The 16,300-nt window shown below is 36.3% G+C and overlaps 3 protein-coding genes and 3 pseudogenes across 6 annotated transcripts; 1 reads left to right on the top strand and 5 right to left on the bottom strand.

The window, feature by feature from the left end:
• Positions 1-572: 572 nt before the first annotated feature.
• GCG54_00015389 (uncharacterized protein) lies at positions 573-2,519 on the top strand (the record flags this gene model as incomplete). The annotated part of the gene is made up of 2 exons (XM_045415178.1): positions 573-1,182; positions 2,503-2,519. The coding sequence occupies 2 exons, from the start codon at positions 573-575 to the stop codon at positions 2,517-2,519; spliced, it is 627 nt and encodes a 208-aa protein (XP_045264992.1).
• A 171-nt stretch (positions 2,520-2,690) lies between these two features.
• GCG54_00015388 lies at positions 2,691-3,822 on the bottom strand (annotated as a pseudogene). Its single transcript has 2 exons — positions 3,710-3,822; positions 2,691-3,635 (listed from the first exon to the last, which is right to left on the bottom strand). Coding segments are annotated over exons 1-2 (1,058 nt in total).
• A 4-nt stretch (positions 3,823-3,826) lies between these two features.
• Positions 3,827-4,731, bottom strand: GCG54_00015387 (uncharacterized protein; the record flags this gene model as incomplete). Its single annotated transcript, XM_045415177.1, is given in 2 exon segments — positions 3,827-4,090; positions 4,105-4,731. The coding sequence occupies 2 exon segments, from the start codon at positions 4,729-4,731 to the stop codon at positions 3,827-3,829; spliced, it is 891 nt and encodes a 296-aa protein (XP_045264991.1).
• Positions 4,732-4,903: 172 nt separating this feature from the next.
• On the bottom strand, positions 4,904-5,836 carry GCG54_00015386 (annotated as a pseudogene). The gene is given in 4 exon segments: positions 4,904-5,106; positions 5,123-5,456; positions 5,469-5,588; positions 5,643-5,836. Coding segments are annotated over 4 exon segments (851 nt in total).
• Positions 5,837-5,907: 71 nt separating this feature from the next.
• Positions 5,908-6,388, bottom strand: GCG54_00015385 (annotated as a pseudogene). Its single transcript has one exon. A coding segment is annotated over exon 1 (481 nt).
• A 120-nt stretch (positions 6,389-6,508) lies between these two features.
• GCG54_00015384 (Vegetative incompatibility protein HET-E-1) lies at positions 6,509-7,237 on the bottom strand (the record flags this gene model as incomplete). Its single annotated transcript, XM_045415176.1, has 2 exons — positions 6,509-6,634; positions 6,728-7,237. Coding segments are annotated over 2 exons (636 nt in total), but the record flags the coding sequence as incomplete, so codon positions are not given.
• Positions 7,238-16,300: the final 9,063 nt, after the last annotated feature.

Genomic DNA, 16,300 nt, shown 5'->3' with positions numbered 1-16,300 from the left:
GCATCTTGGGCATGATGGGGCGATTGGTCAATTGGTTAACAGGGAGGGTATATGCATATATCCAGGTTGGCAAGCACATTTCAGTGTCGGCTGGGTGGCTGGGTGGCTGGGCACTTCGCTCCACTTTGACCAGGTGCTCTGATAAGATAAGTCTAGGTTCTCTGCGCCACTGGCTCACTTGTGGCTCGGCCGGTTGAAAGTGAGGCTGGCGATGGCGTGGTACTCCACCCTGTCCAATCATGTCTCGCTGACGCCTAGCCGGCAATTTCCGCGTCTCCTACAACGACATTGAAGTTCATTTGCATTCAGCAGCTCTCGTCATCTACCATGCGAATGTCCGCTTCCAAACGCGCAACGCAAAGCAAATCGGTTTCAAGTCCCGTCTATCATTGCATCTGACATATTTTGATACCTCCCGCCGCCGCCGACGAACTCTCACACCCGATCGACCATCTGGCTCGCGACGAGTCTCTCACAAACACACAATGGCCCCTTTCGAACCCCCGGGCTTGACGCAAGCAAAAAACAGGGCATGGAGTAAAGTTGCCAAGGCCGACTTCTGCGATCCAACCATGCTCTGGACAGACTACTGGACCCGTTTCAACACCATCAGCATCCCGATACAGGACGAGGATGCCTTCTTCGCCGACGCTATGGCCGCCGCACGAGTCGCCGAGAACCGCCAGCACCTGGAGGAGATCCTCGAGCAGAAGTCACGCGAACGACGGGCCGAACTCGCCGATGTTGTCTCGAGTATCGCCATCGCCGCCATCTCCCTTCGCACACCCTTCGACACACCCACCGCCCGTTCCGCGGCGCTGAAGGTCGGCCAGACCGGCAGCTTGGACAGTTTCGCGCAGCTCGCGTGTGGCGTTGCATTTTCATGGACCGGTGCGAACCAGAAGGCGGAGAGGGTGAATATCGAGCCGAGAGAGAACCGCGCACCGAGCGCAGAAGCCCGAGCTCAAAGCAAAAACGATACCGATAATGATAGTGACGGAGATGCCGATGAAGACACCCACGATACCCACGATACCCATGATACCCCTGAAGATGACTACGAAGAGGCCTACATGCCCACGAATGACCCTTGGGAGTTGGAGAATGCCTTTCCATCAGATTATGATATATATGAAGCTGCAGCTGGGGACGAATGTGGCTCAGAGTACCACGGCTGCGATCGTCCACGAGTGGTTGAGATAGGAGACAAGGAAGGAATCGAGCCGTCATTCGCGAGCCTGCCATATTCGCATGCCGACGATGCAATATCAGTAGTACACGAGGGGGTCCGACGCCATGGTTTAGATGTATCAGGTGCCGGAAGGCAGGCTGACGAGCCGTCTCGGATAGGCTCAACAACTGCCATCTCGACACCCCTACAGGACGACCAATTTGAACAGATACCAAGCTCTCCATTATCAAACGAGCTGTCCTTCTCCGGCACAGGCTCCGTATCATCGCGACCTCCCTCTCCAATCACGCCTCGCACATCATCCGTCTTCGCAGGGGGTCGGATAGCGAACGACTCAACAACATCACTGCACCCCGAGTCACCCACAATGTTGAAAGCCAATGTGGATGTCACGTCCGATGAGAGGTTGCCCCGCGAGACACAGCCTTCCACCTTAAGTAGGAAGAGGTCATTATCTATTGACTGCAACGGGGATCATGGTATTAGCGATCATCACCGGAAGCGCAGAGCCGTCAGCTGAGCTCTGGACGACTTTCATATTGTGCGATGAAGTCAGGATTAGTGTGACAACACAGATTAATGTATATTCCCTCCCATACTTTCGAGAACCGGGCCCGTATCAATATATCCATCCGCCCAAGAGCGAGAACCCAACGGTAGCATACAGCAACGCGCCAAGTCCTACAGATGTTGGGCCCAGAACGAGTCAGACATATGCTCTTGCTTTCGAGCCTGCTTCAGCCGTGCGAATTACTCACAAGCCGCGGAGGCGATATCAAAATTCAAACTCTCGACAGCGTATGCCAAGGCAATGTCTCGTAGAAGCACGGGGCTTGATCAACCGTCAAATGATGTATGGTGGATATCCAGCTCAAGACGGGGAGCTGCTCCTGCCGGCCGGCAGAGACCCGCCGTGGTGATACTCCGGATTTATTTGTGGAACGATATTTGCGCAAGCATCGCGCAGGATGACCTGCACCGATTTCGGCATATCAAGAAGCTGAACAAACGCTGCGCATGCCATGATGGCTTTGTGAAGATAGGAGAGGTGTTCCGAAAGAGCCTTCATCCATAAGACTGGTTGGTCGAGAGTCATGACGGTGGCGGTGGGTACGGATGAATCTCAACCATCATTTCGGAAATGTTTTCATCTTTGGCCGGACTCTTGCTGCTGCGGATGTTCTCGATGTTTGCCCTCGTTGGGATCAACTTTGTAGAGTACAGGGTGCTCAGCAGTAGCATGTGCCCTACGGGGTCTGCTGGGAAAACTTCTGTCCGTGCGACGCGCTGAACGTGCGCTAAATTTACAGCGCTAAGGGCGCTGTAGTTACTGTACCTCGGAAAGGTTGTCTGCCAGACAGGCTCAAGCCACCCTCAGGGAAAACCCGAACCCCATCGCTCAGCAACCCAATCGAAAGCTGGCTGTGTTTTCGATGACACCGTCTACTGGGAACTTGAGTCTCGCTCTCACCAACTGATTACACTTCCAGTTCAATTCTCATTGCGTGCGCGATGATTGAGCACCAGGTCCAAGATCAAAACGCGTCCTGACGGACAACCAATGGCTGGCTATTTTCGATCCCTCGGTCGCGTGACAACCAGGCCGATACCCCAGAGCTAATCGACGCACGCTCCGTTGTTCATCTTGAATCCAAACATCGTCATCTGAAACATGATAGTCTTTCGTACAAGGCCATTGACTTGACTCTCGAGTCATGATGCCGAAGAAGGTAGTCCTTGCATGATCGATGTGCCCCTTGAGTGATTGCTGATGCTGCCGTATAGCTGGGCTCCAGAGAATGATAGTCTTGTCCTTCGACGCTGATGCTACCAGCATGCTGTCCCCGAGAGAGACACGGACCTGACGCTATCACCGTGGCCCTTGAGTATCTGAAGACAGTCGCCAGTAGTAGCGTCCCAAACCTTCAATGTCTTATCGTCCGACGCGGACGCTAGATACAAGCTGTCCTTCGAAAAGGCCACCGACCAAATGAGGTCACTATGTCCCTCGAGTGTCCGTATACATTGTCCACGAACAACATTCCAGATCTTCACAGTCTTATCCTTAGACGCCGAGGCTAGTCGTTTTCTGTCGCCTGAGAAGGATACCGAGTGCACGCTGTCGCCATGGCCATTCAGCGTCTTGAAGGGTCTTCCTGAACTTGGTTTCCAGAGCTTGACAGTCTGATCTTCCAATCCTAATGCAAGCAAATCCCCATCGCGAGAGAGTGCGACTGAGAGAAACCTAAACTTAAGACCATCAAGTGTCCAGTGGCATTGACCATCGTTCACGTCCCAAACCTTCACAGTCTTGTCATCAGAGGCTGATGCAAGTAAGCTGCTATTAACAGAGAATGCTACTGCGTCGACGTAGGAACCATGCCCTTTAAGCGTCTGAAGACAGGTCACTGAGTTAACGTCCCAGAGCTTCACAGTCTGTAAACTGGCGTTTGTTTGGAGGCCATGTAATCTCCCAGAGCTTCACAGTCTTGTCGTCAGAGGCGGACACAAGCTGACGCCCATCTGAAGACAAGACCACAGACCTGAAAAAGCCATGATACTCTCTCAACTTCCGTAGACAGTGGTCCTTTGCCAATGTCAAAGTAAACTGGCGTTTGTCTGGAGACCATGTCATCAGACCAGATAGACCGCTATTGCTGAAGCTCTTTCTATCTGACACTGGTCAGTCGCCACATCCAGAACCTTCACAGTCTTCTCTTCTGAGGACGATATGAGCTGATAACCATCCAAGGAGAAGCCGATCAAAGTAATATGACTGGAATATAATTTCTTTATCTGTTCGTGTCGGTTTGAAGTGACTTCGAAGAATGTGACAGTCTTATCACGGGATGCCAATGCTAGTCGAGTCTGGTCTTGAGAAAAGACTATCAATGCGACCTGAGAGCCATTACAGCGTTCGAAAGTATGAAACATTCGTCTGCGCTGGCGTTCCATATCTTTACAGTCTGGTCCTTGGACGCTGATGCGAGCTGGATATTGTCATGAGAGAAGGTTACCAAGTGTACATGACCTTTGTGACCTTTGAGAGTCTGGGTTGCCTTAGTACCGACGGTCAAAACGTCGATGCTCTCATCGTCTGACACAAACGCAAGCTGGGAATCATCTGAGGAAAACACCAACAGATCCGCATGGGCGCCAGGCCCTTGAAGGATCTGAAGAGGTCTTCCCGTAGTAGTGTCCCATATTCTGATCGTGTTGCCTTTAGAGGCCGACGCAAGTTTGCGTCCGCCTGAAGAGAACTTCATTCTGGTGATAAAGTCTCTGTGGCTGTAGAGGTCACGTTGGGCTGTGCATCGATATGCATCCCAAATTTTGACGGTCTTGTCGTGTGATGTTGACACAAGCCGGGTCGAGTCCGAAGAGAAAGCAGCTAACGAGATAGAGTCACTATAGCCCTCAAGATATCTCCAAATATTGCCGTTAGCTATGTGCAGAACCTTGATGATATTATCTAGCGTTAATACCAGATATTTGCCGTCGCTAGAGAAGTTCAATAACCTGCCATGAATACCCTTCATCCATACTTGCTTTCCTAAGTTAATATGCCATAACTTAACATTATCATCAATTAAGGCAGAAGTCCGTTTAGAGAGAAGGCAATCGAAGTAACCAAGCCGCTATGGCCCTCTAGTATCAAACCACAATTACCTGTTTTAGCGGTCCAGACCTCGATAGTCTGATCCCACGACACTAATGCCATGCGAGACCCTTGCAGAGAGAACGATAATAAATCAATTCTTTAATATTTAGAGACACTTTCCCGTGGTGAAATTCCCAAGTCTGAGCAGTTTCAGCTTTAGCTGTTGCTAATTTCAACTCGTCCTCGAAGAAAGTCACCGACCAGACTATGTCTTTATCATCTGACAGCAGGGTCATGATCAAATCTCTGACTCCTTGCACAAGCTTTACGGTGTCTGGCTTTGGTGCTAGGGTCGATGACAGCGTAGCCGAAGATAAGTCTAATGGGAAGGAGTCGATGTAGCTCTCGATGGTCCATAGGCATCGCCCCGTGGTGGTGTCCCAGATTTTTGACGTTGTGGTCAGATGCCGATGCTAGCCGCTTGGCATTGTTGGAGAAACAGAGTGACTTGACTGGCACGGCATGGCCTTTCAAAGTCAGCTGATGTTGTCCCGTGAAAGTGTCCCAGAGCTTGATTGTCTTATAGTCCGAGGCTGATGCAATCTGACGATCATCCGGGGAAACCCTCACGAATTTAACGGGTCCACTATGACCATCTAGCGTCTACAGGCATACACTCCAATCCTCATCCACTATCGGGTGCGTTATCCACTTTGGCTCTTGATCTTTGAACAACCGCCTGGCCACGCTATTCTTTGGACTGAACACAAATGCGGAGTTATCAATCTGGAGGGGCTATTCTTCGATTGTTGCCCAGTGGTGTCTCATAAATCGCAGTGCATATCGGACGAGTTCTTCAAGTTGTATGGCTTCTCCCTGCGACTGCGGGATTAGGTATCGTTTCTGAATGGATAACTCGAAACCTCACTTGGATCAGAGACAAGAGCATCGATAACATGTGAGTACCGCTTAACAGGTTTCTTGTCACGCTCAGGGCTTCCATCAGTAGAGCAAGCAACCCTTGAGAAAGCATTGCACAGCATCGTTGCATTTCTCTGCGTCTACTGCCTCCACCAGCTACGTGGTCGACCCTATTCAGAATCCAATATTCAAATTACACCAACTTATTCTCTTCAGCCCTCATCGATCTGTTGTCTATATATCGAATTGAGACTTTAGCATTAAGAATTCTCAACATGTTCCGTTGCAGCACGTTTTGCATTCGACGCGTAGCTCGGATGGCTAGTGTGTGGTGAAATTCTGCGACAGAAGTTCTAGACAGAGATTTGAGAAACCGTGTAAGGTAATATTTAGCTGATTGGTGAACAAGGAAGACACAATCTTCTTGATCTGAGAGGAAAGCGCCGCATTTTGCATTGACTTGAACGCTATCATCTCCACTAACTATCTGGCTACTGCAACATTGATCTGATTCCCTGCTGAGCTAGAGGCCGATATGCGACAGTCGCCATTTGAAGAACCTCTCTGCAATGATGGAAATCGGTCGATACATTGGCTTGTTTAAAAAGGCGCGCCGAGATATTTTCATAGAAAGACTCTAGGCCATTAGGGGTTTTCTTAAGCATGAACATCATATCCACTATGCTGTTCGCTTTTCCAGTTTAGCCAACGACAAGACTGGCCCAGGAAACGTTGCCACCAGCCCTTTTTTTTTTATAGGTTTGATCGCAGATCCTGTCTCGCAAGTCCGTATCCTAGAACAACAGCATAGGCAGGAGCTTGCGGTGAACGAATTCCCTAATAGCTTGGTCAATATAACCCTCTTCCTTCTGCAGGTTCAAGGTCGCCACTGAAGATACACACATCAGCCGTTCCTTAATCTCACGTTCGTATTAACTGGATACAATCCATTCTATACTAAAGTGAGCGACGCATTTGACGATGAAGTCGATCAGCTCCTATTAGCCTATAACGCACTCGTCCAAAGCGTCGATAACCAAGTGGCAGTTCCTCAAAATAAGGTCCCTGAGCATATTAGCAAACCAGCCTTCAAGTTCGCGGAAACCACTAAGACCCTCAGGCAGCTGGTCAACAGGATATCCATGTGATATTTCGAAATAATGGGACAAGTTAGGATGTCTTTGAACCAAGCCACGTGCTAAGCCTTCCAAGACAGCTATAGCGTGATTCGATTGTGAGTCCATGTTCTGGCAGAAAGAGAATGAATAATGGTTTGGTTGTTTCAGTAGCTCGTCGATAATGCCACACACTAGCATGGTCTTACCCTTGTCAGCATCGCCCCTAATCCAGAGAAGTCGGCACCTATCGTCACGTTGTATGCCCTTGAAACCCTCGTGTTTCAGGACCCATTGGTATGCCTCCTGGATGATGCCGCCTTTCCTTTTCTCAATGTTTCTCTTGCTTTCCCGAGGGTCGGTGGACGGAAGAAAGGGAGATGTTGAGGCATAATGATTACGAGTTATCTTGGGGCCGATGTGTGCTTGGGAGTTACCATTAGTGGTCAACGTATGAACCCAGTTGGCGAGGGATTCGAGGGATAGTTAGCCATCATTGTCGGTTATGGGTTTGAACTGGATACTTCTCAGTAAGATGGGAAATGGTTAGAAGAATCTCTCTTTTGGTGTGTAGAGTAGCGCCCTGAGAACTTCAGCTGGCCTTCGCTGGCACCAGAGTCACCAACTATATTTCATCAGCCCCATCCCCTCTTCTTCTCCTGACTGTCCTCTTCAACCACTGGTCATTCGCGAATTCTCCTTCCTTTCTCACTGCCAAGCCGGCACAATTCATTATGCTTATCAGTACATCCCTGCTTATATATTTATAGGTGCCTTGTGTAAGAATCCACTAGCGACATATGGGCGTTATGCTCTGAGCCCTAGCTGCAGCTTCAGCCTGTCCCTATATGCTAGTTAGTGAATAAGTGGAGTTGTGAAGGGGGCTTGCACGTCTCCTAAAACTAATACCTCCCTCTGTATAGCTAGATAGTAGTGATATAATGCTCATAGATTTATAGCAGTGTTATAGTTAGCTATCTAATAGTAGGGTCTACTAATAGAAGCTAGGGATTAACACGTTATAATAGTATACTAAGGTCGTAGTCTAAGTTATAGGTTATAAGCTATAGTAGATTAGGTCTTTTAGAGACTAAAGTGATTAATCTTAGACTTAATAAGTGATTCGCAATAAGGGTAAGCTAAGAGTATCTATAAGGATAAATACTAAGTTAATTACTAAAGAGCTATAGAAGTTTAATTTTAAGTCTAATTTATAGTTATATTATATATAAGTCCTAAATAGTCTCTCTATTCTAAAACTAATAAGATCTAAGTAATCCCTAAAGGTAAACTACTATCTTTATATTAGTCCTCTTATTAGATTACTTATTTTCTATTAGTCCTTCTTATTATTATATAACTTATATTATAGTTCTTCTATTCTATATAAGTCCCTATTATTCCTATAATTCTATAGTATAAATATCTTATCCTAGTTACTTAATACCTAATAGGTTAATTAACTATTATCTATATATAATAAGTTATAATATTAGGTCCTCTCTCTATAGGTCTTATCCTTAAGACCTAATATAAGTAGGTTATTAGTCTTAGGTTAGGGATCTATTAATTATACTTCTTAATTTACTTATAATATTAACACTATATTAGGTTATATTTAGAAATTAAAAAAGAAGTCGCCTACTATTAAACTTAAAGATTATAAGCGTAAAGCTTTAATTAAATATATTAATTCTTATTCCCTACTTAGTAATATACCTTATATCTATTACTTTTAAGCTAAAATTCTTTACTATTTTAATAAGAAGTTATCTTAATATTATATATATATTAAGGTGAAGAAGCCTTATAATAGTGTCCTAGTAGCTTTAACTTATATAGTAGCTTTTTTAGTTCTTTTTTTTTTTTTTTTTTAAGTAGCTAATTTACTTTTTTATAGTATAAAAGTTAAATAAGTAGTANTTTTTTTTTTTTTTAAGTAGCTAATTTACTTTTTTATAGTATAAAAGTTAAATAAGTAGTAGAAGAAGTAGGATAAGAAGGAGGAAAAAGCTAATAAAGAGCTACTTATACTTTATTAGGGGTTTACTTATTTATAGACTTAAATAGCTAAAACTACTAATTACTTAAGCTATATTTATATAACTAGGAAACTAATAAGGGAATACTAAACTAAGACTTTTAAATAGAGGATATAGGAGATTAATAAGGAGGATAGTATACTTCTAGTATTAGATACCTATAAGAGGTAGGTAGTAAGTAACCTTTAAGCTATTAGGGTACTAAATAATCTTTAGTAGTAGGAGTTTAGACTTAGTTTAGACTTTATTAAACTTAGTCCTTTAGTTCTTAATACTAATAGTACTCTAGTATTATCTTAGTTTATTTCTAGTATCTCTAAGTAAATAGATATATTTTCTTATTATATTAGTCTAAGATATCCTCTTAGTTATACTTATATTAATAGGAGTTATATCCTTTATTTCTTAGCTTCTCTTTATTTCTATTATATTTCTTTTTATATTTATTTCTCTTTTTTATTAATATACTTTATATATTCCTTAAATTCTTCTAAGGTTATAAATAAGCTTAATCTATCCTAAGGATTAATATAATTAAGTATCCTAATATACTTATTAATTTTATCTTAATACTTAAATAAGTTATTATTAAGTTTCTATATATTATCTTTATATCTATAGTTTTTCTACTTAATAAAGTATTCCTATTTATTATCTCTATACTAGTAGTTAAGTAATTTTTCTATTTTATATTCTAGTTTATTATCTTCTATAATAATAAGGTTATTTATTTATAATCCTCATAGTACTAACTTAAGAAGTAAAATATAGAATACTAAGTAATACTTTATAGTTTCTAAGAATTTAAGTTTATAATTAACTAGTAAGATAACTTATAAGATTTTAAAAGGTCTAAGTTTTTTATAGTTAAGTTTATTACTTAGTTATTTTATTTTAATATTTTACTATATAAGGTAAGTACTATCTCCCTCTTTTAAGGTTAATCCCTTAATCCTTTATTTATTACTAAATTTTAATATTTATTATTAGATAAATTTAAATTCTTTATATATATTATCTTAGATATCTTTAATTTATTATACTAAGGTAGTAGCTTTAACTATAGCTAGGCTTATTTAAGGTTCTCTATAGGTAATTAGTTTAAATCTATAATTAAAGTAGAAGGGGGATTCCTTAGTACTTTCTCTAATTATACTATTATAGGTAAACTAAGCGATTAATAAAAGTATAACCTAATTATTTTAATTATAGTTAATATAGGCGTAGAAGTAGGTTTTAAAGATTTAATTAATTTATTCTATTTATCTATTAGTTTATAGGTAGAATATAGTAGATATTAATTATTTAATATTAAGTTATACTATAATTAACTTCTAAAACTTAGAAGTAAAGATTTTATCTTTATTTAATATAATCTCTTTAGGTATACTATAATTAGTAATAATATACTTAAGGAAAGTATATATATATTCTTTAGTATTACTTACTTCTTTATATAGGATAAAGTAGGTATACTTTATAAGTTAGTTTACTATAATAAGAATACTATTAAAGTGTACTCCTATAAGGGGTTCTTATAACTTTAGTAGTTTAATAATAAAGTTAAAAGATATAGATTACTAAGTAGTTTATAGTATAGGTAAAGGTTATAGTATACTATAAGGTTAGTATTAAATAGGTTTACTTTTTAGGTATATCTTATAATTCTTAATTATTTTTACTATATATTTTTTTATAACCTTTTCTCTATATTATTATTATAGTTATTTCTAGGTTTTTATAATTCCTTAGTAACTATATATAAGGCGTATATAAAATTCTATAATTACTTTATTATTTAGTTTATTAGTTAGGCTAATATTAGATTATCTAGCTATTATTAGGAGTTTAGCTACTAATATTAGGTTTTTATTATCTTATTATTTAAGAATTACCTAGGTCTCTTTAGGTATTAAGATATTATAATCTAATTATTAGCTAAGAGTATCTACTCTACTATTATCTAATCTTTTTTAATAGATTATTTAGAAATTAAATTCTAAGAGGAATTCTAACTATTAGATTTATTATTTATTAAGTACTTTTAAGGTTATAAAGTATAAGAGATTCTTATAATTTAAATATATAAATACTTTATGAATTATTCTTAAGAGTTTAAATCTCTATTTTTTAAAAGCTTTAATAATTACTATAAGCTCTTTATTATAGATTTAGTAGTTNCTCTATTTTTTAAAAGCTTTAATAATTACTATAAGCTCTTTATTATAGATTTAGTAGTTAAGCTTAAGTTTATAGAGCTTATAAGAGAAGAAGGTATAGAGGTATAGTTATCCTTTTAGGTTTTATTATAATAGCTATACTCTAATTATATAGTTAGATATATTAAGCTCTATTTTAAACTATTTTATTAGATCTAAGATTATTAAGATAGGTTTATTAGTAATAAGGTTTTTAATCTTCTAGAATACTATCTATTATAGTTCTTTCTATATAAAAGGTATATCTTTATAGCTAAGGCTAATAAAAGCTATATTAATCTTATTATAGTTTTTAATAAACTTATAGTAGAAGTTAATAAAACTTAGGAATCTTTAGACTTCCTTAAAATTATTAGGTATTAGCTATTCCTTAATAGCTTTAATTTTATTTTCTAATATATAGACTTTCTTAGGGGTAATAGTAAATCTAAAATATTCTACTTTTTATATATAAAATTTACTTTTTTTAGGTTTAACTAAGAGTTTAGTTTTTTAGAGGGCTTATAAGATATAATAAATATCTTCTTTATACTTCTTAAATATAAGTAAGAAAATAAGGATATTATCTTATTACGACCTATTATATATAGATAATAGTGACTAACCTACTTAGGCAGCAGGTAGCTAGAATAGGATATTTATACTATAGAATTAATAGGGATAATAAGGACTTACTTAGAATAGAAGAACTATAGTATAAGTTATATAATAATAAGGAGAATAATTAGTAGAGTATAAGAAGAAATGCTTAGTGATTAATTAGTATTACTAACTGATTATAATTACTTATATACCTAGGTGATCACCTAAAAGTAGATAAAGGATATTATTTAGGACTTATATATAGTATAACCTAGGCCTCACTTAAGGTTAGATTTCTATAGTTCTTTAGTAATTAACTTAGTATTTATCCTTATAGATACTCTTAGTTTACTTTTACTGCGAATTACTTATTAAGTTTAAGACTAATCACCTTAGTCTCTAAAGACCTAATTTACTATTAACTTATAACTTATAACCTAAACTATAACCTTAGTGTACTATTATAATATATTAATCCCTAGCTTCTATTAGTAGACTTTACTATTAGATAGCTAACTATAATATTTTAATTACTCTTATTTAGTAAGTTAACTATTAACACCTACTAATAGTAAAATAATAAGAATATCTTCTCACACTTTAGTTAAATCCCCTACTTTAAGATCTTTATCTTCCTCGTATAACTAGCCTTAGAGTCTAATATAGGAACTTATTAGCGTTAAGGATTATAATATACTAAACCTTAAGTATAACTCTAATAGAGAAGGCTCCTTTACTAAAGAAGGTTATAAAAAACTCTAACGTATTATCTAGAAATAAGAAGCTAAATCTAAGGAAATATAGACGTTTATAAATAAAAATAAGTAAGTTATTAAAAACCTTAATAGATAACTTCAGAACGCTATAGTAACTTTTAAAAAGCTAGAAAAGGATATTAGAGGAGATACTAACCTTAAAAGGGTTTAAAAACTCTAAGAAGAACTTAATACCCTCTAAGCTACTACTAATATTATTGGAGGAGGAGGTTTCTAGAATAAGTAACTTAATAGAGGTATATAAAGATATACTTATCGTTTTACTATTAGTAAGTATTAATAGTTAACTTACTAAATAGGAGTAATTAAAATATTATAGTTAGCTATCTAATAGTAAGGTCTAATAATAGAAGCTAGGGATTAATATATTATAATAGTATACTAAGGTTATAGTCTAAGTTATANTACTAATAGAAGCTAGGGATTAATATATTATAATAGTATATTAAGGTTATAGTCTAAGTTAGAAGTTATAAGCTATAGTAAATTAGGTCTTTTAGAGACTAAAGTAATTAGTCTTAAACTTANGTCTAAGTTATAAGTTATAAGCTAATAGTAGATTAGGTCTTTAGAGGCTAAAGTAATTAGTTTTAGACTTAATAAGTAATTTATAGTAAAGGTAAGTTGAGAGTATCTATAAGGATAAATACTAAGTTAATTACTAAAGAGCTATAGAAGTCTAACTATAAATAAGGCTTAAGTTATACTATATATAAGTTCTGAATAGTCCTCTTATCCTTATTACTATTCTTTAGTCTAATAGAATCTATTTTACTAAATATAGCTTCTATATCCTTAGTATATAGATCTAATCTCTTATCTTATCATTATATAACTTATACTATAGTTCTTTTATTTCTAAGTGAGTCTCTGCTATTCCTATAATCCTATAGTATAAATATCCTATCTTAGCTACTTAACGCCTAAGTAGGTTAGTTAACTGTTATCTATATATAACAGGTTATAATATTATTACTCCTATTAACTACTAGAGCTATTTACTCTAAAGAACTATATTAAGCCCCCTAATATACTTTTATATTACTTAGAGCTATATAAACTATATACTAGATAGATATATAAAGCTATACTATAGGTCTCTTCTTCTATTCTTTAGTAAATATTGCTATAAACTCTAATAATAGCAAATACACTTTTTACTAGTTAATTAGTATAGGGATAGGGTAACTAGCTAGGTTAGTAATACCTCTATAGGTAAATTAACTACTATAGAGGTATTAAATATACACCTTATATCTCTATTATATAGTAATACGTTTAAATACTACTATAACTATAATAATTAATACTAATTAAGGTACTAGCGATAGATTTAGCGCGTTTTGCATATAATGCGGATAAATGCGCGTCATAGTATAAAATTAGCTTTTTTTTATATTTTTATATAAGCGGGGAAAAAAAGGGGGGGCAGATGCTGTTAACGTAACAGAGTGTATATATACCCTTTGTTTTAATAGATGTTATGCTAGTCCCCATAAACCTGCTACTATTATGATTGCTACCTCTTCGCACTAGCTCCTATAAGGCCCTGTCTTATTTCAGAGAGTATAGAGTCTAGAAAGTATAAGGAGATCAGAGTAGTAAGCCTATAAGTTCTATTAACTCTAATAATTTAGCTTAATCCTTAGTACCTAGCTAGTATATAGGCTTATAAATAGGGTAGTTAGACGTTCATCCTAATATTGTGAAGTGTTACTATAAGAAGTCTAATACTAATAAATATATCTAGGTAGGAATTTTTCTAACCTATCACACTATACTAATAGAGAGGAAGATAGAGGTGTCTAAAGATATAAGAGGAATTAGGATTAACATTAGGTAGAAAAGCAGCTTAGCTGCTGTTAAAATTAGGTATAGCTGCACTTATATTAATAGAAAAGAGGATATGAAAATATCAGCACTTATAGGTACACTTTATATATACCTTAGATAGCTGATATCCTTAGCTATATCTCTAAAGTAGGAGTTTTTAAGCTTTTAGAAGGAGTGGGAGCTTTTTAGCTATTTAGCTTAATAATAAAGTATTTCTAGATATATACTAAATTACTTAAAATATTAATATATTTGATCTATTATATTAGTCCCTACTAGGAGAGCTAACGCCTTTGCTGCTAAGTATCCTAGCTACCTCTCAGCTTATTACTTCTGCTTTCTACTTTCTGCCTTCCTCTTTCTGCTTATATAATCACCTATACCTTCTCCTACCTTCTACTTAGATTCTTTATTATTATAAATACTACCTTATTTAAGGATTATTATTATTATCTTTATTATAATTATTATCTCTATTACTATTATTAACTATACTTAAATACCTACCTTAGTAAAGACTTATAGAACTAAAGCTAAGTCTCCTTTTTATAACTAATATTAACTATACTACTTAAGTTTTAATATAAGTTCTCTTATAAGCTTATTGCTTTAATTTAGTTTGTAAAAATTAGAATTACACTCTCTGCTATATCTCTAACTTTAGCGAATCATAAGAACTATAAGACGATCTGGAAATACTACTTAGTTATATATATACTAGCTTAAGACACCTTTAGCTGAGATGCTATTCTAGCACTATAGTTCTATTATTATAACCTAAAAGGAATAACCTATATAGTAGTAAGTATTATAGAATATACTTAGCTAACTCTATAAGGCACTACTATTAGGTGTATTTAGAGTATATCTAAAAGTAAGTATTATAGTATATATTCTTTCCCTTTATAAAGCATATAATTAGAAAGCTTAGTACACCTTAATAAACGCAGCCGCACTATAGGGGTAGTTCACTTATAGTAAAGTAGTATAGTAGGAAGTAGCAGTAGGTAATAAACCTACCTAGGTAGGGAAGTACCTATAGGGGAAACCTAATTTCTTATGTTATTAAGAGAAGGACTTATACCTTATAGTACTTTCTATTTTAGCTTTAAGGGTTATTTGTAATTAGTCACTAGAAAGCTTATACTCTACTCCTAAAAGCTCCTACTCTATAAGTATTATATAGGAGTTTTTAAGGGATCTATTATTAAGCAGTCTACTTACTTATTTTAATATTACGCTTTAATACTTAGAGGGATATACCTCTAAGGTATTGCTAGCTAAATACCTAAGGAGTTCTCTAGAGTTATAAAAAAGAGAAATAGCAGCTAAAGGGGTAGTAATATTAGCTACTAGCTAAAGGTAGTATCTCCTAAATTATTATCTATATTACTAACTCTTACCTATAATAAATAACCTATAAAAAGGATTAAACTGTATTTAGAATCCTAAGTAAATAGTATTTCTTAAGAGGGTATATATATTTAATTAATTTATCTACTTATTTCTTCTACCCTAGCTAAGCTTAAAAACTAATACTATTTAAAACTATATCATATTACGTCGCATAGTTAGTTTCCTATTATCTTTATTGCCTTTAATTTTTCGCTTAGGTTTGCTAGTCTTTAACTATAGCGTCTAGTATTTAAGATAACTAAGTATCTATTTAAAGTAAGAAATTATCTAAATAGTATTAAACTTAATCTAACTATTTATTACTCAAAAGTAGCACTTTCTAATAAGCTTTAGGCTTTATTACGTTACGTTTATTCAGCTATAAATTCTAATAACTAGAGCGTTAGCTTAACCTATAAATAACCCTTAAGAAGACCTATTTTAAGTCTATAAAGGCCTATTTAATATTAAAAAGCATACTCTTATATTAAGCTTCCTTTTTACTAAAAGTCTACTATATAACACTATACTAACTACGCCTACTAAGCCTATAAAAACTAATAGCAGCCTATTCTTTATAACTAACACTAATACTAACATTAGCTTTAATATTAGCACTAAGGT

Source organism: Colletotrichum gloeosporioides (assembly GCF_011800055.1).
Source record: "Colletotrichum gloeosporioides strain Lc1 chromosome Unknown consensus_39, whole genome shotgun sequence".
NCBI lineage: Eukaryota > Fungi > Ascomycota > Sordariomycetes > Glomerellales > Glomerellaceae > Colletotrichum > Colletotrichum gloeosporioides.
This window is presented reverse-complemented; position numbering and strand designations above follow the sequence as displayed.